The sequence below is a fragment of the Osmerus eperlanus genome, chromosome 4 (genome assembly GCF_963692335.1).
Source record: "Osmerus eperlanus chromosome 4, fOsmEpe2.1, whole genome shotgun sequence".
NCBI lineage: Eukaryota > Metazoa > Chordata > Actinopteri > Osmeriformes > Osmeridae > Osmerus > Osmerus eperlanus.
Window position 1 is genome coordinate 9,493,997 of NC_085021.1, and position 24,421 is coordinate 9,518,417.

At 38.6% G+C, this 24,421-nt stretch overlaps 2 protein-coding genes across 2 annotated transcripts; both read left to right on the forward strand.

The window, feature by feature from the left end:
• The first annotated feature begins 7,924 nt into the window (after positions 1-7,924).
• Positions 7,925-11,386, forward strand: hoxc12a (homeobox C12a). Its single transcript, XM_062458108.1, has 2 exons — positions 7,925-8,516; positions 9,338-11,386. Exons 1-2 carry the CDS (start codon positions 7,925-7,927, stop codon positions 9,574-9,576), a joined length of 831 nt encoding a protein of 276 aa, XP_062314092.1. The 3' UTR covers positions 9,577-11,386.
• Positions 11,387-19,467: 8,081 nt separating this feature from the next.
• hoxc11a (homeobox C11a) lies at positions 19,468-22,751 on the forward strand. The gene is given in 3 exon segments (XM_062458109.1): positions 19,468-19,498; positions 19,501-20,286; positions 21,752-22,751. Coding segments are annotated over 3 exon segments (1,056 nt in total). The 3' UTR covers positions 21,991-22,751.
• Positions 22,752-24,421: the final 1,670 nt, after the last annotated feature.

Genomic DNA, 24,421 nt, shown 5'->3' on the forward strand with positions numbered 1-24,421 from the left:
CATATATAAATATATAATATTTAAATGATATCTGTATTTCAAAATGACACAAGGATTTCGTGTTTTTTCTCTCTCTCAAGCCAACCTCGATGGGATTAGGCCTAATCACATTTCCAAGATTTACTGTTGAACAGGCTGAACTACATAAATAAATAAATATATTTTCATGCCATTCAGATGGAGAGAAAGTATTGCATTATGGACAAGTGGTCCTGGTGTCTTCACAATATGAGATTCTTTCAGCCAACTACCCCCAAATATATATTTTGGGGGCCAATGATGATACAATGGTTTTGTACCAAAAAAGCCTTCCGGATTTCAAAAGTTATAGGCTATCTCTTTGTGGGACATGCTTCTTCAGCCGAGAGTAAAGCAAAGCGGCTACATTGTTAATCTGTACAGTGCAATGCCTTTATTATTTAATTCGTATTATCTCGTATGACAGGGCTGTAAATTTGGAATGTTTCAAAATCTAAATGTATTCCTTTATCAGTGAAGGATATCTGCCATGCAACTGGAATGATTGTAAGAAATTAAAGTCAGTAAGTATTACACAGAAATGCACAATCGTTTTATTTGGTTCTCTGTTCTTAGTGTAGCATTTGAGATGATCACGCGCATTGTAAGCAGTCTTTCGTGCAGTATGTGAATTGTATTGTGGTGTTGACTAACGTACTGGTAACGTGTTTCATAAATAAATAAATACTATGAATATGATTTTACTTATGTCAGTCGAAAATCATTTATTTGCTTAACCTCACGTCTGAACGTGAGGTTCATCCCTCTATGGATGAATTTGAGCTACAAGTCCATCGTATCCATCCCTTCAAATGAATATAGATGAAAGGCCTACAAGGTAAGGACTGGGGGAATCCATCGGAGTGTTGTCAGCTGATCTGTAACTTTGAGATTGGTGCACTGGTATATTCAACGTCAAACTGTCTTTTATGAAATCTTACAGTATGAGATCAAGGAGTCCTCTCGGTGGCAGATGATGGCGGCTTGTTATAAGTCAAAAGACAGTGGTGGTGGCCATAGATGGGTATTATTGAAAACAGTGGGCTGAAATTATCTTTGATGGTGATTCTGCTGAAAGCGTGTAGTTATAGACGGGTTAGTGCTGTAGTGGTTATAAGAAGTGGCTGTACTTTGGGTCCGCATATACGTTAAAACCCAGCAGCAGCATAACCGCACATGAGAATCACCCAGGCATCCAAGGTATGCCTACTTTGACGTTACACACATGTTGGCTTCTACACTATTATCCTAAGCGTTGTCACCAAACCAAAATGTGTTGTGAGTGTGAATTGTAACATGTTGTCATGCATTCAGTTCACCTATTCACACACTTATGTTGGGACTGTAGAATCGTGATACTTGTTTCATCGTCCCTCTGAATCCAGAGCATTTTTCTCCAAAACTGCCAAAGGGAGATTATATAATTATATAGAATAGTGTAATCCATAGACGGAGGGGATCTGTCTAAACCCACGGCAAAATGCGGGCCTACAGTAGGCCATATGGTTTTTCTGTAGGCCTCATATGGACAAATATGCAATGGTGCCTTATTTGTGCTCCATTCACTGCTTTTTTATTCTTAGATTGTTTATCAGTTACACATTCTAAGTCTAAGATGAAAGACATAGGCCTACATGGCGTATAGGCCAACAATTTAAAGATTCCCTGGGGACGTCCACCTGCATAATATATATAGGCCTAGCCTAATTTCATAGTTTAAAAAATGTCAACATTGTTATTAATATATCATGAACGCCTATATCCGGATATTACTAAAGAGGCTATTGTTGACATTTCTGCGTCTAGAGCTGTATGTCATAGACAGAAGAACAATTGCATGTACCAGACGCTTTAACCCTAAGCGATGAACACACACACAATCATGACACACTCGCTCTTTTATAACACTGCAGCTCTAAAGATTCTACACTTTTCTCTTTAAAATGCAACAAGTTCCTGCCCAACAGTTGTTCGAAATAGCGTGCGTGCAATTGATCGACGTGATTGGATAGTCAGATTCTGAATTATCTATAGAACGAACATAGGCTAAATTCAATTCAACAATTGAATGCCAATGCGATAATTAAGATAAAGATAACTTTTTATATTAATTGGAAAATCACATAGGCCTATTGCAAATTAATAGTTTAGGTAAGTCTATCTCGTTGCTCTAACTTTCGTTAGTCATATTATGTCTATGTTATTCCATATTACAAGAATTAAGTGCTATTGCTTTGTGATGGTCACACTTGTCAGTCCCTCAACTTTGAGGTATATGCTATGCCAAACGTCAGATTAGTTAGTATATTATAAACCTGTATTTGTATTTACAATAACCTAATCAGTGATAGGAGACTCAGTGTGTTCTTATATAATATTTATTTATTCGGGGAGTACTACCATCTTGCATTTTACCCTTGACCGTGACTATGCAGTCACTTTGACCTTGACATCACAGCAGCTTGTGAATAGTAAATAGGGGGTTGGGCACCAATGCCCGTGGTTTGTTTGCAGGCAAACAAGGTGTTATTTCCCTGTCTAGACAGCTAGACTTAATGACGTGCCATAAATACATAAAAAGAGGATATCCTCTGACCTGAGCATTTCTGACCATCCGTGAGAGCATTCCTTTCACATTTGGGTTCTATTCTTTTTGTGTTTTTACAGAGCACCTCTCAAAGTGGTTTCTTCTCCTCATGCCTCTCAAACCACCAATGGTTTCATTCACTCATCATCATGAGGTGTGTGTTATTGACCACGAAGGACAGGTAGAGCACTGACGTCTCACACCAACACCACAGCGCGCAGTGTATCTGTCATGGCTCACCGTGAGAGGAAATTACAATACGACATCGCCCAAAGTAAAACGTTTAAAGGTATGGCCATTTTCTTTTTTCACAATGGGTGCTTGGATAAGCTACATGTATTGGCCCACAAATACATGATGGAAAGTTTTTGTTACCGTGCCGAGTTTCGTGCCGTTTAAATGTTAGTTTTAGTTGGTTGGAAGGACCTGTGTGTAGACATATGTATCAAAATATTGGATGTTGGATTACATTGCATTTTCTAGGATTATGGCATCGAAAATGGCGGCGTGTATTCACTGCGTTTGGAAGATAAGCATGGAGTAAGTTTGGTTGTTGGAAATGTTGATGTTAAGGTAGGCCTTGAATTCTGAAACCTCTAAAAATACTTGGACTACTTGCAGATATAGGTATTTTTGAGGGTCTTTCTTTTTCATTCATTATCCAATTTCATCATGCACAATGAGTTGATTTCAAAAGAAATTCCAATTATCTAAGAAAATCAAAATAAATGAGAACTGTTTAATTTATACTACCAACCATCTGAATTAGCATCAAATAGGAATTAGGCCTACACTAGTTTGTGTTAAGATTTATAAACTATTTAAGATGCGGTTAAACTCAACCGCTTCCAAATATGAAATATAAATTATGCATAATGAATAGGCTATCATCTTTCATCTATTATTTCACCGAGTAATATTCCGAAATCAAACAATTGAACTCAAATAAATAAAGAAGATGGCCTACATGATTATCATGCCCAAAATGTATGAAACAAAATGTCAGTGAAAGTTGCTGCTGATTTCTTTTACTGCTTTGGCAGAGTACAGAGTCGTCAAGCCAGTGTGTCGTCAGACCGTACATTGGTCTTGTGTATGAGAGCGGAGGCTAAGCAATGAGAAAGGGGGCTGATAACCTCTGGTGGTGGCAAGGTGAAAGTATCAGGAAGTGTGATTTGCTTTTTGTTAGTGTTCATTCATTAATTACTGAACGACTTATCTTGATTGTAACAAATATATAAAATAAAAAAGCCTATTTAATAAAAAAAAACATGGCAAATTATCTGAACACATAAGCTATGTAATCTAAATAACAGTATTACCTATTTGTTAATCAGAGTTTGTAGTCTTTGGTGAAATCAAGTAGGCCTTAAAGTTGGATTTATGACTGTAGGCCTGTCCATCAGGATTTGTGAATTTACCAGTGTTTTGGAGTTTAATTTGTTCAATCTAATATTCAATAGTATTTCTAGTTCCAATTTCTAGTTCCAACATCCTGTTGCGTTAGATAATACATATATTTTTTTTACAAAGAATTACTTAAATATATAACAGATAGCCTAATCATTTGATATCTCCAAAATTATTGAATTATGCTATTTAGTCAATAAATATCTCTGAATTTGGCGGTGTTTTAACAAATAAACACATTTTTAGACACGTATTTATCAACTCGTCTTTAGGCCTGCATATATTCTGCTCTTCTGGCCGAGGTTCACTTCAAATTTAGATTAAATTCTCACTGGCACTGTAGGCTACCTCTGTTGTTAATAAGAATATACTAAGCCACATAAAAAATAAGAAAAGTATGAGAAAGCATTGTAAGAAGGTTAGCCCTGTATTTGGCATTATCCCCCATGTTATTGCTTCGGTTGAAATATTGTCTTGAACTTTTTATATCCAGATGGGTATTTGCGTGTATTAGTTAACTATTTAATTGCTCATTGAATAGTTATCAATTATTTTGTGCAATGTCTGTTTGTTTGTCTAATGGTATGTGGAATCATATATGTTATCTAAATTATCTCACTGACATGACGTACAAACACAAGCACAAACACCCACACAAACACACATTCAAACAAACTAACTAAATAGCCTAACCACACGTCGTTTTCCACAACACAATAAATCACACCATCAATTATATTCCTACACGCTTGTTGATACATTTGGATTGACTATCTCAAAAATTAATCGTTCATGAACATTTGGCTTAATTATTACTGTCTCGATGTTTTGGCCACCACAGACAATGTTGATAAATCAGCAGTCGTCAATGTGTGTCTGGTAGAATGTAAGTCACCTTTATTTACGGTCAAGTTCAAAAGTTTGCTTTACATCTTGGTTAGTGAATGTTGTTGTTTTGAGCGCATAGTCCTATACAAAGAAATTGTTTTCTATTGCTACTTGATCTTAAAATAATGTAGTAAAATGCTAAATAGAATGTGACCGTGGACCGCTCACTTTCCGAGAATAATTTCCTATTTACGTCGGCTAAATGACTCACATTGCCTAAATAATTCAATATTGAAAGTAAGATGTTATTGTTCAACTTTGCCAACAGTTTTGTTCGTCGCCATTCTTGGTGGTCTAAGACTTCCTTAAAGGAAACGTAAAAAACATTGCACTTTGAGGTCGTAACTGTCTGGACAAAATCAAAGTAGGGGGGGGGGGGGGGAAACCTTTGTTTACGCTATTGCCCTGTCTGGACAGACCCAGGGATTACGAGACAGCAATTTCAATAGGATCAGACAGTGCACTAGACACTGACCTTGAACTGCTTAACACATTTGCCAACCAATTTTTGCATTTTTTTCTAAACCTGCGAAATTTCTCCCGTGTACTGCGAGTTCTGCAGTTCCACAAGTGACAAGAGTTTACTCTGTATCAATCTGCCAACGAAAATCAATAGTGTTGTCATGAAATCCCGTTCTGTGGAAGTAGCTGGATTCTCGAAGGCGTGGTGTTATGCTGCGACAGAGCGTTAAGGAAAACACCCGGTCTCTATTCTCCTCGAGGTAAAGTTGAATCATTGAAGACGTATTGGAGCAGGTGTACACAGAGATATATAGTATTGGGTAAGGGCGAGTCTGCTATGTTGTGAACAAAATGTTTCTCTGTTGATTGTGATATTGGTATTTCTTTTTGAATTGCAAATCGATAATACTAAGTTTTGAACGTATTCCACCACGCCCCTGATGGGGTGTTGATCCATCTCAGAAAGTATAACATTTATGCATGATGTTGCTCAGCATTGCAAGACACGTTAACTAGTTATCACATGGTGGAATGGTTTGAGAGGCAAACTGTGCAGGCCTATCAGGGCTAAAACGCATGTGGGCGTCCTTGTCACCGATATCGTTCTATTTAGGGATTGCGACTCGTTACCTTTAGGCCCTCCAAGATATCACTTGTGACCAGGCCTATCCAATAACTGTGGAGTTGCACATCGTTATCCAACTAATGTTTAATTTACTGCGTTTTCTCTCAGATAACAAGTTCTTGGCAGTTTCTTAGCGCATTTCCTGAGCGATTCAACAGGCAGATAAAGCACATATTTGACGCAAGCATTGATTCTGTTGACCTAAATATATTGTAAATTCGTATAATTATAATCATGCGTTTTTATTTATATATTTTTATAATCTTTATATGAAAAAATGTATATGTTCAATGTTTTAGGCAAAACTTTTTTACTAACGTGCCTAACAGCAATTTAATTGCAATGTGGTCTCACAGTGTATGTCCTTCATCATGAGAGTTTCGTGAATAAATTAGCTATATTAAAAGTTAAATAACGTGATGTTCAGTTGCCCTTGAACGTTAATATGCATTAAGCATACAGTAAGCATATGCTCTGGATATATGCCAGACGATATTTAATCAACTTTAGCACCCTTGATGTAATGAGTAAAGCCAATTCCACAAACCCTATCAATCTAAGCATTTAAGGCGTATATTCTTCTACATCCTCTACATGGTTGCAAACCTGAATCTGTATACATTCTGTAGATTTTATCAATGGAAAAGGGGGGATGCATGATGTAATTTGGGAAGTATTACGATTAGTCAGTATCCTATATCCTGTATAGAGGAAGACTTAGAAGACTTGCTATGTCGAAGAAAGCGCACGCAACGTTTGGTTAAGTATTTCCAGATATTTTAAATGCAATTGATGTCAGCATCTGTAGACCAGAGTTAGAAATAGACAACATGATGTATTGTTGCCTACCATAGAGATATGTTTGAAACATGGTAGACTATATTTGGGGAATGTGAGTGACCCACACCGGAATTCATACGCAAGCGTTTGACTGAGTATCTCAAAGCTGTGAAATATGAAAGGGATTTTTCTGCAGCCCACTAGTCCAGTGGCTAAAAAAGGTTGTTGTTATTGTTGTTGTTTTGTTTGTAGGATATATGTTTTTTTGCGTTATTTAAAATATGGTATAAAATAGGTCTATACGTTTGTAGAATAGGTATATCCAGAGTTATATCGACAAATCAACTAATTAGTGAAATGTAGAGCAGAGCCTCAGTGCTGATTGAATCTGTTAAGTGCCCTGTGCTACCTTGTAAAATTCATATAAAAGAATTGCGAGAGTATAACAATCCCACCAGAGTTTGGCTCCCAACGTTTATAGGGGGGATCTGTTAAAGTTGTTCATGTGAGGTGTACGAGAGAATATTATGTGAAATATACCCTCTTAAAGTAACCTTATAGAATATCGTCTTCTTTTACAGAGCCAATGGTTTCAACCTGTTGACCCCTTTACTGTAAATATGAGTATAGAGCAGCAATGAGCATCAGTCTTTTCTTAAAACAAGCTTGTAAAATAGGGACATCACAGCTTTATATGACACTGAATTCTATCGTAATTTGTTCGAAAACAAGATGTCATATGCACCCTCTCCTGCGGGGAGAATAAATAGTTTTCATAAGAAATCATATTTTAAAACGTTTGCCAGCTAATAAAGACATTAAACGAGGCTATAGACAGTTCCGCATATGTGTACAGTAGAGTATGGGCCTAAAAGAGTAGTCGTTTTGGACTCTGCATGCTTTCAGTGAATAAAAACCCGATTCTAGTTTTTAAAATAAAACATTTATGGTATTTTTAAAAAGCATATAAACCTGCGTAATATAGAAGTTAATGTTTTGTTTTGTCTGAGATGGACCAAGTGGGTGGTACCACGAGTAGAGTAAGTAAACCTAATCACATGACTTGCGGATGACCAATCCGGTGGCCCTCCAGGTTTAACTACGTTAAATGTCAGATTGCAATAAACTAGAAGCTGCTGGTCGGGCCCGCGGAAATGGGCGAGCATAATCTCCTTAATCCAGGGTTTGTGGGACCTTTGGTAAATATCCACACTGGGGACACTTTTTATTTCCCGAATTTTAGAGCCTCAGGAGGACAACTGGCGGGGCTACCATCTCTCTCCTACCCGAGAAGGGACAATGTATGCTCCCTCCCGTGGAACCCATCGGAGCCGTGCAATGGATATTCTCAATCCTATTTTAGCAGCCCCGTCTCTATTAACCCTTCTTTTAACCGATCGTGTGAAATTTCTCGGCCGGAGGAAGGTAAATGCTACTATAGCAATAGCGGAGGAAACAGGGACCCATGCTCAGGTGGCAGCAGCAACCTCAAACGAGAGGATAGGGCGAGAGACACATCATCCCTAACATCTGATCACGGGATGCACAGTGGAATGAGCAGTAGTGGGGCTTTTACCAAGTATGATTATGGGACCGAGCAACTCACACAAGATCCGCCATCCTGCCAGTCTCTGGAATCCGACTCTAGTTCTTCGCTGCTCAATGAGGGGAGCAAGCCTTCATCTAGCGACTCACAGACCCTGGTGTCTCCGGGAAACCACTCCAGCAACATTTCTGCAGGCGGAGGTGGGTTTCATCTATGTTCTCTCAATCACACCTACTAATAGACCCCAAACCATGGTCACTCATATTGTTTACCCTGGAGGCACATGAATAGCCTCCAGCCAGGGCGTGTTTCCACATTCGGTTTCATGATGCACATGCAGCTGTTTTGATTTGCCTGCAGGCGACTTGCGTGGTAGATAAACGCCGCTAGGGGTTGCCCTAAAATGCCCCACACTCCAACCATTTGTGTAAAGCAATGCATTCAAAGCAAGAGATATGACTGCGATTGCTTGTAGCCTACCTATGTGAAATACAAAGTGATCCGAACAAGCTTTGTTTAAATGCATCATTTTAGTCTAGATAATGAGACACCTTCGGCCAAATTATTTGCTGTGATTTAAAGAGGTGTAGCGCTTTGGATGACTGCATCAATTTGAGAAGCTATTGTTTTAATGACTTGTAAACCGCATTAATATCTGCCTTTGTGTACTTTGTAGTTGTTTAATATGCCTAGGAACTCGCAAATAAGTAGGGGTATTTGCAAGCAAGATTTAATTATCGCGTTAATGTTGCTTTACTGCAACAGTAAAACTTCATGTGACACAAAGCACTGTAAATTGGTGGTCTAATGATGTATAGACAAACAATAGGGTGGAGGCTGAACTTGTAGAAGTGTGTTCATCTACACAGACCTACATCGTGTGGAATCCCTAGATAAAGATCACAACAAGCCAAGTCTGATGTGCTCTGTTCACAGGAAGTCCCACCAAATGGAGTATAGCCTTGGAGGTGACCGTGAATTGTGCAACTGCTGTGACTAATCCGTTGTATGCCCCCTCCAGGTGCCCCGTGGTACCCGATGCACACGCGGACCCGAAAGAAACGCAAACCGTATTCCAAACTCCAACTGGCGGAGCTAGAGGGCGAATTCATGCTCAATGAGTTCATCACCAGGCAGCGGCGGAGGGAGCTTTCCGACCGTCTAAACCTCAGCGACCAACAGGTTAAAATATGGTTCCAGAACCGGCGCATGAAGAAGAAGAGACTCATGCTAAGGGAGCAAGCATTGGCCTACTTTTAGGGATGTGACAAAAGGGTAATCAATTGGCAGGCATAGGCTAGGGCCTGTTGGTCTCCAAGTAGTCTTAAAAAGCATGCACTCTTCTACCCCTCCGATGAAAGCAGGCTGAATTAGACGTCCGTCAAGTTTAGAAAAATACAGGAAGCTTAAAATGTTGCTATACAATGCAAACGACCAAGATGATACTTCTGTCCAAACTTTAAAATATAAACTTCAACGCAGAATTGGACTGTCCTTGTGTTGTAGTATCATACCTATATATAGACGTCAATGAGCTGTGAGATGATACTCTTGCGTGCCACATATGGTGTGCGCTACATAAATGGTGAGATTGGTGGTTAAAGGCTATGTTTTCCGAACAAAATCTATCTTTGTTAAGGAATATCTCACTTTGTTTTGATAAGTGATTTATTATCTTATGATACCTGTTGGTGTGTTTTTGCCAGCCAGGATATGGATGAAATAAGGCCAAGTTTACAAACCATACAAATTAACATGCGGGCAACACAAAGAGGACAGAGAGGCCTAAATGCGCAGTCCAATTCCTTGCCAATACCTCTGAAGCCACGCGCATTTAACATTGGAGTCTTCTTAAGTATAACTTCCCAGTTGTTTGATATATCCCCAGCGATCCCTTGTTATGGGAGCGGAACGTTATCTCTTTACTGTAGATTTCGTCACGTGTTTTGGGCACGTTCACGGTCATGCAAAGGAGACAGACTTGAGGCCGCTGATCTGAGGATAGGGATAAGGAAACCTCTAATTTACATGCTAGTATCTTTATGGCAGAATATTGAAACAGTATTTGCCATGAATTTGCCCTGGTGCTGACAACTTTTTAAGAAAATATATTCATTATTTTATCGCCTCTCAACCCCCTAAAACATATTGCATGGACTGGATTTGATTAACTGTGTATAGTTTATAGGATTGCCGTTTGAATAATCTGGGCTGCTATCATTGATCCTTTGATTTCTAACAATGTAGTCAGCTATATACAGAGTTCCTGGAATCCCATATCAAATCAACAGGTGCTTTGATTGGTAAAAGTTCAAAAAAATTAAGGTATTGGGCCTACAACAAAATGAGCGCACCAGATCCTGGAAATTCCACTGCATTGTTCATAACGCCTAAGATATGTTATAGCAGTGAAATGTATTTGCAGCATGTTAGTGATGTGAAATGTAAGTAACGGTCCGCAGACAACTTTCTGTCCCTTATAACTAGGCTAAAGAAGAATAACTGATCAAATGTAATACGTTGAATAGGCCCATTGTCGCATAATCCTATACTCAATATTTGTTACCATTGCCTTTAAAAATTTGATTATCATTATTATTATTTTCATTATTATTTTTGATATACTCTAGTTATTGTGTCCCAAATTATGTTTATTTGTTGTATTGTGTACGCTATATTCTAGGACGTCCCTTCTCTCATCGTGTACTCTTCTATACCATTATGCAAGTAGGTTATGGAAATTATATAACATTATAGTATTTGCATCCTTTTTTATGATACCCTGTCTCATTGTAAGTGTTTTTATGTTTTTGCTCCGAATTGTCTTGTAAAATATCGCATTCCATATCTGCGGTTGTAAGGATTATATTATTGTATCATGCAGGTAATACCGATTGTATCATGTGAACTGGGATGGTAGACGCTAGGCCTAGATCCCATTTCAATATAATATCAATATGAAAGTGTTTGTCACTGTTCCCTTATTTCGTCATATTGCATTCCCTTCCTTGCGCTTGTAAGGGTTGCTATTGTCTTGTAAAAGTAATAATGACATGAATGTTTATGCAAGGTTTCCAATAAAAAATAGTCTTTGAAATGATTACTGGTTAACTTGGTTATTGCCTCATTGCTAGTACAGTATAGCAACAAGTCACTTCCAGGAATATGTGCATGCGGTGGCAACATTGATCAGATGCTTGCTTATAGGCACGGATTAACGGATCTATCAATTTCGGGAAGGTAATATAAAAATTATCAAATGTTTTCTTATTTCAGTAAATTCTGACGTATTGGCTTGAATGTAATTAATAGAGCTTTGTGAGGACACGTTTTTGTTTGCGGGCTTGGATATTTTAAAATCAAACATTGTTTAGGTTATTGTCACTGAAATGCGATGCAGTCCCAACTACTTAACATATTTGTAGCTGCGGGTTACCTTTCAAATGGCTATTGAGATAAATAAATGCTAATACCCTGTTTTCTATATAAGGATTTTACATAAGCTACATGGTCTACAAAACACTGCGGAACACATAGGCCTATGCCACGTAAACCTTTCTTTCCGATGGCCAAAGCACTCCCTACTGGCAAAAGAGGTGAAAAGCAACAGACTAAAGAAAGCTGTAATATCAGTTGAATAGCCTTTAAGGTGCAATACAAGCCGTCCAAAATGCAGTCTTGTGAGGGCATATCAAAATAAAAGTTTTTTTCTCTCTGTGTTGAGATCAGTTATTGGCATTTCAGTGAACTGTGAAAAGCCGACTCTGGCGGCCGAGTCATGGCTCAACCAAAGTGGTCTGAATGAGTTAGCTAGTTTGTGCATGATCAAAACACATGTGTAGATCCAACGGTATTTTTCTTTCCAGATACACGACTCTTGTTAATGTGATATCCTTGGAATTTCCGTGTTGAACATTGATTTATCAATTTGAGACTTGAACGTTTACATTCATATCAAAACAGCACAACGCATGCCATATTTTAATTGTATCCAATACATTGCCACAAGTGTATTTGTGCCTGAATCCAGGCTACTTCAGTGAGCCACGGTAGCCTACAATAAGGCTTGGGGGGAAATTATAATAGTAGGAGTTGTGTGGAAAAAGACGTAAGAAAAAGGCTAGTGTCTCCTGAAGACTCTTAACAACATTAATGCTCTGATCCAATTCGAGTTTGGGTGTTCAGTTTGATCGTTTTGACCAATAATGACATGCATGAAAAATTCATATGCGTGCTAACACAAATACATTGTTGTCTACAGGAACGCTTGACCAGGTGTTCACAGCCGTATATACAACTATAGTTTTCTTGTTTCTTAAATAATCCATGTTATATTTCCTTGGCAATAGTGTTATGACAGTGGACGTATCAAGCTCTTGATTATTTCTCTCTCTATGTAGGCTGTCTTAGATCTGCCTACAGATAGAGTCAATATTTACAATGTGTCTACTTAATGTTCTGAAGCACTTTTGACATTGAGACTGACTAAATCTGTTTATGGTGGCCTGTCTCCGTGTCGCAAAGGTCAGTTAGCTCTTCCGTGCCCTTCGCAGAGAACTTGTGTCATGTGGTCTAGGCCCCCAGCCACTCCACTACCGTTTATGGCACCGTGCTGGTTAAAGAAATAGGGAAGGGAAGGAGTGTGTTCTTCCTGTGTGTGTGTGTGTGTGTGTGTGTGTGTGTGTGTGTGTGTGTGTGTGTGTGTGTGTGTGTGTGTGTGTGTGTGTGTGTGTGTGTGTGAGAGAGAGAGAGAGAGAGAGAAAGAGAGGGAGGGAAGTCCTTAGTAGGATGTATTAGTCTTTTCTCATTCTGTTAAATTTTACAAAACTGAAAGTATCTCTTCATGCTATTATTTTTCTTGGTTTCTCAAAGTGGCCGCCTTTCTTGTTGGTGTAGTCGACGTCGACTTTACTACTACTGCTTTTTTGCAGTTGTGGCAGTCCAATAGAAGCAAGATTATGGCGTTTTGAGAATAATGCTCCACTAACATATAGGCCTAGGACATGGACTGTATTTATGGTGTGTGGAAGCAATTCTTACGGTGTGTTTAAGTAGAAATCGTTGACGCTGGCGACTGATTTTAAATGTAGGCTACTCATGTTCAACCTTTAGTAGTTCTGTATTCATTATATGAATAATCTAATTCCCAGTCATGGTAGGGTCATGTACCCACTCGGTGATCGTTTTAGCGTCTGAGATTCATAGCACCACGGACAATTTTGGAACACATACCACAGTTGGTTCATGCTTAAATGTATAGCCTACACAATATTTTAGAAGCTCATCGGAGTTGTGGGGCAAGTTTTATAGCTGTATAGCTTCTCCTCACCCCCTTCTCACCAATAGAGGCCCGCACTAAGGCGGGAGTAGACAAACGCACAAATTGAAGGTCAAGTATGAGCTATGGCCTATATAGCCCTAGATTTCGAGTGCCCGTGTTCAGGGAAAACATTGAATTGGGAGAAGAGATCTATACAGTCTGTGTACAGATGCAGGTCTTTGTAAAGGTATAGTGTTCTGGCCACACGGCCACAACGGAAACCACTGGTGCTTTAGATTACTGGTAGACCACGCGTGTAGGCTACTGAGTTTTCGTTTAGACTGCCTTTAGATTATGGTAGAAACATTATGCTGTTTCTTCTGAATACCCAGCGGCTTCTTTAGGCATTCACATAAACTCATATCCGAGTGTTCGTTGACTAGTTGTGTGGGTCTTTCTCTATATAAGTGACATGTGCTAATATACTATAATTGGATTAGTCTCGTGCGTCATGCAGGTTCAAGGACACTGACTTCATTTACCTGTGAAAACTTGGATGAGCATTGACCCATTTTGCTGGCCGATCATCAAAGGCATGTCCTATTTGTCCTTTATGTTTTCTTGGATCACAGTGCTGGTTCAAAGTCTTATTTGTGGCTTGTATACTGATTAACTTTTAATTTTCAAAACGTTTTGCCTTATTTGCACTTGAACAATATTTTCCTGATAACACTAAATAAAATGGACTTTTAATTGATGTTATAAAAGAGTTTGATCAAAATTGTTCAACTGCAGAACATTGCCTATATTATTTGAGGAATAGAAAAATGTCAAGGGGTGAGAAATAGATTCTTATTTCTTATTTTTGTGACTTCACATAAGATTTGTTGATGGCCCAATATGACACCAGGTTAGCATACTCTTCAGAAATTCCGTTAATTTAATTTGTAGTTCTTGATAAGCATGTTGCTGTCAAGCATTTCACCTCCGATTCAATTTAAGCTATTCAAAATCAAATCTCTTCGTTTTTTTGTGATGAAGTTGAATGTTAATTAGAAAGTTAAATGCCGTTATATCAGTCACGAATTAAAAATCTTGATTTATAGATGGCACGATCTGCCATATTAAGTGGAACCCCAATAGAAAACTGGCATTAGCTTTAAAATAATTTAGGAAAAGTAAAAAAAATAAGAAATATTTCTACAACGTTCCAAGTCGTGTGCGTATTGTGGGTCCCCAACAAACAAAACAAAACTTACACATAGACTACATTCTCTTATATATTTACGTAATCATTTATTTCGTCTACCATTCGATTTCTACAGCCAAACAGACTGAACAATCTCGACGATTAGAGGAATAATCTTGAGATTTAAATTCAAAATATCTAAGGTTATTTGTTTAACCAAAAGCTAACAAATAAAATGGATGTTTCAGTCAAAGTTGAGTCATTTTAGAAAATAGTAGGTACCATGGTTTACCATACTAATGCATTGTAGCTTCAAGAGGAGTCTAATTTTGACTGTTTCTCTGCCTATTGTTTATCAGTCTTCATGCTCCTCCTGAGTTGATATAAAAATACTCCCTGGAGAGCCACTTTAACAACATTATTGTATCCTTATCTTGTAACTTATACTTGCTCACAGTGCAAATGGTTCACGCTAGGTGCATTCAAGACCTCAGTAAAAACAAGGGCCTTTCTTGTTGCTTGCAACTGTTCGCAGCTCATACAACCAAGTTTAACTGCCCGACTTACATCCAATTAAATTTATCTAGGCCATGAGGGGACAGTAATATGATTACACACGCTAGCCACATTTAGCCCTGACTTCAGACCAGTTTAATATGAAGCAGCACTCAAGATAGCTGTGGCACTCCCGTCGTTGTGAGTCGACATCTAAGGTCCTGCATTCTTTCGCCAGTCTGAGATGGCTGTATGCAGGCCGAGCCTTCGGGTGCTAAAATGGTTATCGCCGACTCCATTGTCGCCGTTGAAAAGCATACATTCTGTAGAGCTTATAACAAACTGCATTAATGCAGTTTAATGACATGTAAGTGCAACAATGCATTTACATGTCATTAAAATATACATTTCTAGCCACAAGGATTTTTTGGTCCGTATTCATTTTTTGCTCTGAACAAGAAACTGACACACAGGATTGTAATTATAGTTGTAGGTAGGTTGCAATACCTTAGATTCCCCAGACATAGTCGTAAAGCTTGCACTCTCTTAACGGTGATGTTTAAGCAGAGAATTGCAAATATTTACAACACCAAGCGAGATGTTCACAGGACTCGAAAGAACACTAGCTATTAGGTGGACAGAGACCTGTATTTTAAACTGTGTTTATGGAAGTAGGGACTCTATGAACACCCATTTTCAGAAACCCTATAGTATTTGTTTTACTTTTAAAGTGAAAAAGCGCAAACTCACCCAACTGTTTTAGGAGCACATTATGAGATGCTAACTGTGACTGAATCTTCAAGATGAATAAACACATGATAAACCTTATCCCTAAAGTGATAGCCTGCAGAGAGCTCTGAATAAAGATTAGGCGAGTCAAAACCTTCCAGGACTTTAGATTGAACCCTGCATTGACTTTCAGAGTAGAATCACAATTATATTTGAATGTATAAGTCCTAGACTAATGTGTTACATAACTTTTTGTAATTTGCCATAAACTTTGGTAAATTGAGTCTGCAGTTTACCAAAGTGCATGTATTTTTGGTGTAGAGCAAGAAGATGCTGAGGAAAAGTTTTCAGAATGAGTTTCAGATAGAGTCATATTTAAGTTATCCTAGCTGACTCTTTCACTATAGCGGGTACCGAAAGAGTAATGTCTTGATGTGAAGTTGTGTTGCTGATCAATTGTCTTCTCTATTGAATCTGTCCAACGACAGTGAGTAATTTTTGGTAAGGGACCTGCAAAGTGCAAAAAGTTTAATTCCTTATATTATAAAATTCCCGTTTTGAAATACAGAAAACACATTTTTTGGACACTAAGCAGTCTCTAAATGTTAAAAGTGTTTGCCAGGCCTCAACACGCATTTCATGCGCCATCACAAGCTTCACGCGCTATTTATTCACCTTGAATTGCTAACTAGGCTATATATGTTTTACAATATTTCAGATTTCTGAAAAAATGCAGCAGGCTATATAAAACACAACAATTCAAAAATACAAAATATAATTAATTACACAGCAATGCATTGCAATCAATCCGAGCTGTGCATTATGTTATCATTGGATCTAAGGCTATCCCCAATAGCCGATTTTATGATTCTAATTTAAGTTAATTAAATTAGACAGATTTCGCAATGCAGTAGCTCTAGCCCAGTCTATAGGCCCCATTCAATGTCTATAAGCAGTATGTTTTATATACCCTGGCTGATATCTTCCTCTCTGAAACATTAGCCTACAGCCGTGAACCGACACACTAATGCGCACACTAGTTCAAACTCATGCGTCATATGGTCGACATTTGTCCAACATCAGTGAACTCTGTTCAAAGTAAAATTCGAATAATTCCACAACCCCTTAAAAATGTTACCTTGAGGTTTGATACTGTAGTTTCATAGGGTCAAGATTTAAAAAGGTTGCGCTGTCAATTCTTATGTTCAAGGGAAACAATCGTGTTAACCTTTTTCCTAATTCGAAGTTCTTCTTTTTTCCCCTCATTCTCTTTATTGTTTTCTATAGTACAAAGGGTTTTCGCTTTTTCTACAGCCATTCGCAGTTTTATGGTAGACACTGGGAGGATTTTTAGTGGTCAAATTCAAGTGCTGTGTCTGGGCAGCTGTCTGCTTTCTTTGTACTTGGATGCAAGCATCATGTACGTCAACCTTTTATCCGTTAAAAGGAGCAGTAAACAAACTAATGTCATAGCCACATACCTCTCGATAAAATGCATTGGTTTAGTAGGGTGTGGTGTGGGTTTTTCAGAATGTTTGCGTCAACACAGTAGGACTATGAATAAGGCAACCAAAAACAGCCCAGTCTAATAATAACTAAACCCGAAATGTTTTGGCTAACTGAAATGACGGTAGCCTACTGGCGCAGTTAATTTTGGGCTGTACATCATGAATAATATGTTTGAGAGAATAAAATGTAGGCCTATCTTTTTAAATTGAAGGCTTTTGTAGTTTAGCGTTGATGCTGTCGGCCTATAGTTTACTATGAAACAGGGAAGAACACGCAAAGGCATCTATTTCTCAACAAAGGTATTTTATTAAATATTTTAAAAAACAAAACGTACACATGTATAGGATAGACAAAATGTAGGCTATTCAAGTTTCAAGCATCAGACCTATCCTATGTGTTCTACTATTATTGTGTTTAATACCCTTGAACAAAATAGACATTATGCTTTCAAACAGACATTGTAAGATAAATGAATGAACTATTATGTAGGAAAAGCACCAAAAGACTAAAACCACAAGACTAATGGGATCTTGAGGCCTACCTAACGCTATGTTGCACTAGCCATCTTCAGTTTCACATTTAGCCATCCCATAATAAAAGTAGTTACACATAGCTTAATGTTCTTTAGACATTTTATGATATTATACATACACCATTCATTTTGACACTAGTATATAATGTATTGTGTGCATACCTTATGCAATATGCGGGTATTTTCTTAGCATTTGTGTATAACTTTCTACATTACATTTGTGAGGGTATCATCGCCCAAAAGGTCGGCTGTGCCGTTACTTGAAATTTTGGATTGGACTTTCGGTGTAGGCTCTGTTCCTCACGGTCTCCGTCATGATCCAAGTCGAAGGCGAATAGAAGTAGGCTAAAACATAGTAGATGGTGTTCAGTAGATGGTAGATTCTTGCATATCCATTTAGTTCACATCAAGCTTTAGGCTGTAGCACGAAACATGTTTGGGACCACGCGTTAGAAAGACCACGCCAAAGTATATTGTAATGGAGCTCGGCATTGTTTGTGTATTTTCATAAGCTGCAAATGTCAGGTCTATGCCGTCAATGCTAAATCATAATGGACAGTAAAAATACGCATGAAATCTTCAAGTTAGTTTAAGAATGCATTTCAGTAAAAGCCTCGTCGATATGCATCGGTCCCAAAACTTGACACACATATAGCGTCGGTGAGCAGTTCAGTATATTTGTGTCCACAATCTTCAATATTGAGGTGAAACATATCTGAAAAAGAGAGCACCTCAAGTGTGGTCCTGGGATCCTGATCTCATTATAAAAGGAAGAATGCCCTATAAGTGCTTTATTCGCGTAAGCATGCATATGTCTAATGTGTTTTCCAGCATTACAATGGGCTAGATGAGAGATAATGAAGTTCATGATACTCTATAAAGAAAAGTATACTTATAAAATGTTATTGATCTTATCTGCCATAAGCTTTTGACATAAGATTATTGTTAACTAGAGGGCCTATGTATTTGTTTTTGTAATACGGTTTTGGTAGTCAATTTAATAATATTATTAGTATCAGCCTACCATATTGTTGGTAAAAGTACTACTATAAGACCACTACTATTATTATTTAGTAGTATAAAGAGTATACAAGGTATTTCATAATGATAATAGTAGCACCACAATCATATATAGATCATTGTAGTAATAAACAATACATCTTACCTGTGTAAAGGCTATACCTTTTACAGTAGGCCACTCTATGGTCTAGCCTATTAGAGGCAGATTCCTATGCTATGCTATGCTAGTACTAACCATATAGTGTACTTAAACACATAATGTTCTCTTTGTAATTGCCAATGGCATAAGCCAACAAACAGGAATCTGTTACTAGTTTTCCTAGTGCTCCTGTGGTGTTTTGAAAATTAATCGTTTGAACCTCCTAGATCTTACCTAAGCGAACCACTCCTACACATCCAAGTGTTCCAAATTGATATATGACAATATCTACTTTCGATCACGTGTCTCGGAGCGACTTAGACGGATTGCGCGTCATCTCGCCTTCCCAATTTTTCCCCTTCTGCAGTTCGAATCCAAAACATCTATCTATAGTACGGAGTACGAGGGAAAGATGTTTAACTCGGTGAATCTGGGCAACTTCTGCTCCCAGACGCGCAAAGACCGGACATCCGAATTTGGGGACAGAACAGGCTGCGCCTCGAACATCTACCTCCCCAGCTGCACCTACTACGTCCCTGAATTTTCAGCCGTCTCTTCTTTTCTTCCACAGGCCCCATCGCGGCAAATAAGCTACCCATATTCCACAAATCTGTCACAAGTACAACCGGTGCGGGAAGTTTCCTACGGATTGGACCCCTCCAGTAAATGGCACCATAGAAGCAACTATGCTCCGTGCTATTCAGGAGAAGATCTGGTGCACAGGGATTGCCTTCCGCCATCCACCATGACAGAAATGCTTATGAAAAACGAGAGTGTGTACAGCCACCACCACCACCATCCGAGTTCCAATCACCCCTCGACAGGATTTTACTCCGGCGTGGGGAAAAACAACGTCCTCCCTCAAGGTTTCGATCGCTTTTTTGAGACCGCATATTGCAGCACGGACAATCAGTCAGACAGTTGTTTACAAAAAGGCGAAGCGAACAAGCTTGAGAGCGAGTCCCAGCAGAACACCGCTCTACCAGGCGCACAAGATCAGGAGAAGGACGCCGAAGATGAGGAGGAACATACAAATTCAGGCTCATGTACTTCTACAGCCACCAAGGAAGGCAACACTAGCAAGAACAGCCACTCGAGTAGGTACCGAAGCTGTAAATGGGGAAAGGTTAGGGGACTAGCCCGGTGTTTTGTCGGTCAGATTTTATGTGGAGTTTTATAAGCATTCAAAGGATTTTATTATAACCTACAAAGCTCTTTCTTCCAACGAGAAGAATTTTTACGATGGGAAAGCGCTTTGAAAAAAAAGGATGTTATACACAGACGCTTCTATCGTGGAGTCTGTGAAATTTTAAGAGCGCGCTATTGTGACAAATGCTAACTTTGATCATGAACTTGCGTTGGGCATTTTAAGGGATTTTCTTGTTGGGCTGTCGAGAGTAAAAACCAATTGGGCAGAACATTGCTTTTGGCGTCATGTGAATTTTCTTTTAACACTATAGCTATGCCCACTTTAAGACATACTGTGAGATCAAACACTTTTTGGTGGTTTGGTGTCTATCTACATATCTACATATCTACACATCTATACATCTATACATCTATAAATCTATATAGCTATAATAATCTGTGCGTGTGAGTGTGTGTCTAACTCTGTGTGTGTGTGTCGATATATTTGTAGCCTATCTCTTTCTGCCTATGTTCATGTACGTCTCTCTGTTTATATAACCTGTAGCTTATCAATCCGTCTCAAGGTAAGTTTTAATAAGCATTGTGATTACTTCGGAGTCAAATCTCGGATAACTGCCTAGACGAATCAGCCTTAAAAAACCCTATGTTATGGTCTATGGAGTATGCATGAATCAGGCAGTAAGTGTTCTTTGCGAAGTACAAAACCTTTATATCAAAACCAATCCTTGTGTTATCAGTTTCCAGTATCAAATTCAGGTCCAAAATCATTGTGACATACTATTTTCCTCGACTTTTAAAGTTTGGTGAAATTAAAGTAAATTCCATTCTAGATCCGTAGGCCTATTGATACACTCAGGCCCTATTGGTGCCAATGAAACTGCTGCGTAATGTTGCCTAATAATGCTTCACGACTTAAAGAGAATAATTGTTTGTAGTCTAATTCTTTCAACCTCCCTAATGTCCTTTAAAAACTATGATGGGTTGGTTATATCTAAAACCAATGTGGGCTATACGAGACTGCAAGTATTAATGATTCACATCTCATGTAAACATTATTCCATTCTTTTCATCCGCCACTTTAGTGTTTGAATTGAATTATTAGTTCCAAATAAATCGAACGCAAATTGTGGGGATTTACTGTTTTGTTATTTAATGTATGTGACAGATAAACACGTACTTACATCACGTAAGATGATATTCTTCGCTTCGTGGTTGGAACATTTAACACTCGTTATAGCTGATTTATCTGGTAGCCTACACGCAAAAGTGTAGGATGGTGACTAAAATGGTATAGTCGACACTCAAATTTCCATAACGTGCATTAATCCATAAATAGCATCATCATGTTGGCTAACTAAAGCTAATGCATTTTATGATGCAAAGTAACTGATTATGGCTCTTCCTTTGTGACAGATTCAGGTACCCCTCGTACAAGGAAGAAGAGGTGTCCATACTCCAAATTTCAGATTCGAGAATTGGAGCGGGAATTTTTCTTTAATGTTTACATCAACAAGGAGAAACGACTGCAGCTTTCCCGGATGCTGAATCTTACTGACCGACAAGTTAAAATATGGTTTCAGAATAGAAGAATGAAAGAAAAGAAATTAAGCAGAGATCGCTTGCAATATTTTTCCGGAAACCCTCTTTTGTGAATAGACGGCTCACGTCAAAGTTAGTCCTAGGTAAAAGACACTCCATTCTCATAGAGTTCTGAACATGGCTGACAACAAAGTCAAGTTATGTGTACCAATAATGGCTAATGCAAACAAAATGTTACGAGCTGAGCCTGTTTGTTTCTCAAACATTGGGTGTTAGTAGGCTACAGGCTACTTCGCCATTTTCCTGTAACCATACGGAACTTGTATTTCATACAGGCTTACGGATGAGTAGGATAATCATGTATATGTTGTTTTCGACTATTATAATTTGCGTCTATTTATCAGATTCTTAATTGTGTTCTTTGGATATTGTAGGCGACACATCACGGGTGGGTCTATTATTTGAACATTCTATAAAATGTTACAATCTGAAAGCCATGATATAGGCAATCTGAAATGTTCTGGTTCTTGTATAGCCTAGTGTACCAGTAGCTTATTCTCTTTTCAGACAGAGTCGCCTTTAATTGGCTAAGCCCACATTTTAACATCGAAAACTGTGACCTGTTAAACCTGTAATAATGTATTTCTTGTACAGACTATGCAATGTGCATTCTTGACTGTAAATATGTTAAGTTTCAATCTTCTTTACCCTTTCCCGCTGCTATTTTCTGTACACTGCCCAAACAACTTTATTAGCTTTAATGTCAACACTCTTTTAAATTATTCGCTTAAAATGTGGTGTTTTGTTCTTTAAAAGATGACAGTGATGTTGGGCCTGTGTATCATTAATATAAAAATACTGAAATAAAGCAAAATAATCAACAGACTATGGTGGCGGTTTTATTAAAGCCCTAATGAACTGAGTAAAGTGAACCAGCCAACAGGTATTTTTGATTACACCATTTGGGAATTTAGGGAGTGGGCCTGCGTGCGTCAGCCTATGGCTAGACTATTGATTTACTTTTATTGGGAGACTTAATTTGGATCATATTTGACACATCTAGTAAAATGCATGATGCTGAAATTATCAATGTATTTTGTAGAAATATTGAGTTGAAGTTTGGAGAATGGGATAAATACGATGCACACACTTACATTGCACACTCAATAGACGGACCAAATAGCTCCAAGAGTGCGCGTTTGAGCATTAGTAAGCACACAAGCTAGAAACTACATCTCAGACACGCACAGAAAAGGAGGGACATGATAACCTGCTTAGTGCCCACTAAATGGAATCGCTACTCTTGTAGTCTAGACACTGCCATAAAGACAGAGGCACTAAATGGCTATTTTGTCTCTTAATTGCACCGTCTGTTCTGGTGGAATGGTGTTCACTTCCGCAGTAAATAGTAAACAAGCAATACTGTCCGAACAGAAAATTTGGCAAGAGGTTTCAACATGAACTCGGGCCTGTGCACAAAGCCAACCACCCAACCCCCTCACATATAGTCCAGCCTCCAGCTCCCCCGCTCTCATGTAGACTTAGAATTGCGTATTGGAGAGCTAAGTCAAAGCTGTCCACACTCATCATTTAGACGCTTTCCAAATTCCAAATTAACCATTTTTACAGTAATTGTTGACTAATTGGACCAGGTGGTCTGAATATAATATGGTAAAGAAGGAAATGGTCCAGTCACTTTCTCTCTCTCTTTCTGTTGCTCTCTCTCTCTCTCTCTCTCTCTCTCTCTCTCTCTCTCTCTCTCTCTCTCCCTCTCCTTTTCTGTTAATGCGTTTTTGTGAATTTCTGTCGACATGTGTGCATGTAGATTGCACGTGTGTGCATTAAGTAAAATTTATAATTAAATGTAGCCTAGTCTTTGAACTTCAATAATGTCAAGGCCTTCACCTTTAACCCGTTGCAATAAAGTGGAATCAAGGAGCCCCTTTAGCCCGGAAATGTGTGCAGGAGGGGAATGAACCAATGAGAGTGAGTGGGAACAGAAAAAGGAATGTGTAGAGAGCCCAACTTTGACCCTCGCATTAAACTACAGCAGGTAACTTTGCCAACCTTAGCACGCCCAGTAAATACACTTTATTGACCCTGTAAAATGTATATGTTTTCATGCGTGAGGCGGTTTATAACATGTTGGCATGAGCTTTACCTGATATTTTTCGCAGGGTTGCATAAGTAACATTCGGTAATATGTAGAGGAGTGGAAATATGTTAGCCTACAATACAATAACGTTATAAGTAATTTGTGTGTGTTTTCGTTGGTGTGTGCGTGCACGTCTTTATTAGAAGTCTACAGTTTGTGTGTGCGTGTTATTGGCATGTGCGTGGGGAGGGGGGCGGGCGCGTTCATTTGTGTCTGCACTAGCGATTTTTGATATGCGTATGTGTGTGTGTATGGCCACAATGCCTCCATGGCTGTAAGCCGCAGCTTCCAGTCTATGCGAAAGAAGGGTGTGATGTGACAGGGGGAGGGATATGTGCACAGCGGAGATCAAGGACTTGTCTTGTCACACCCGCCAACCTTGGCCCTGG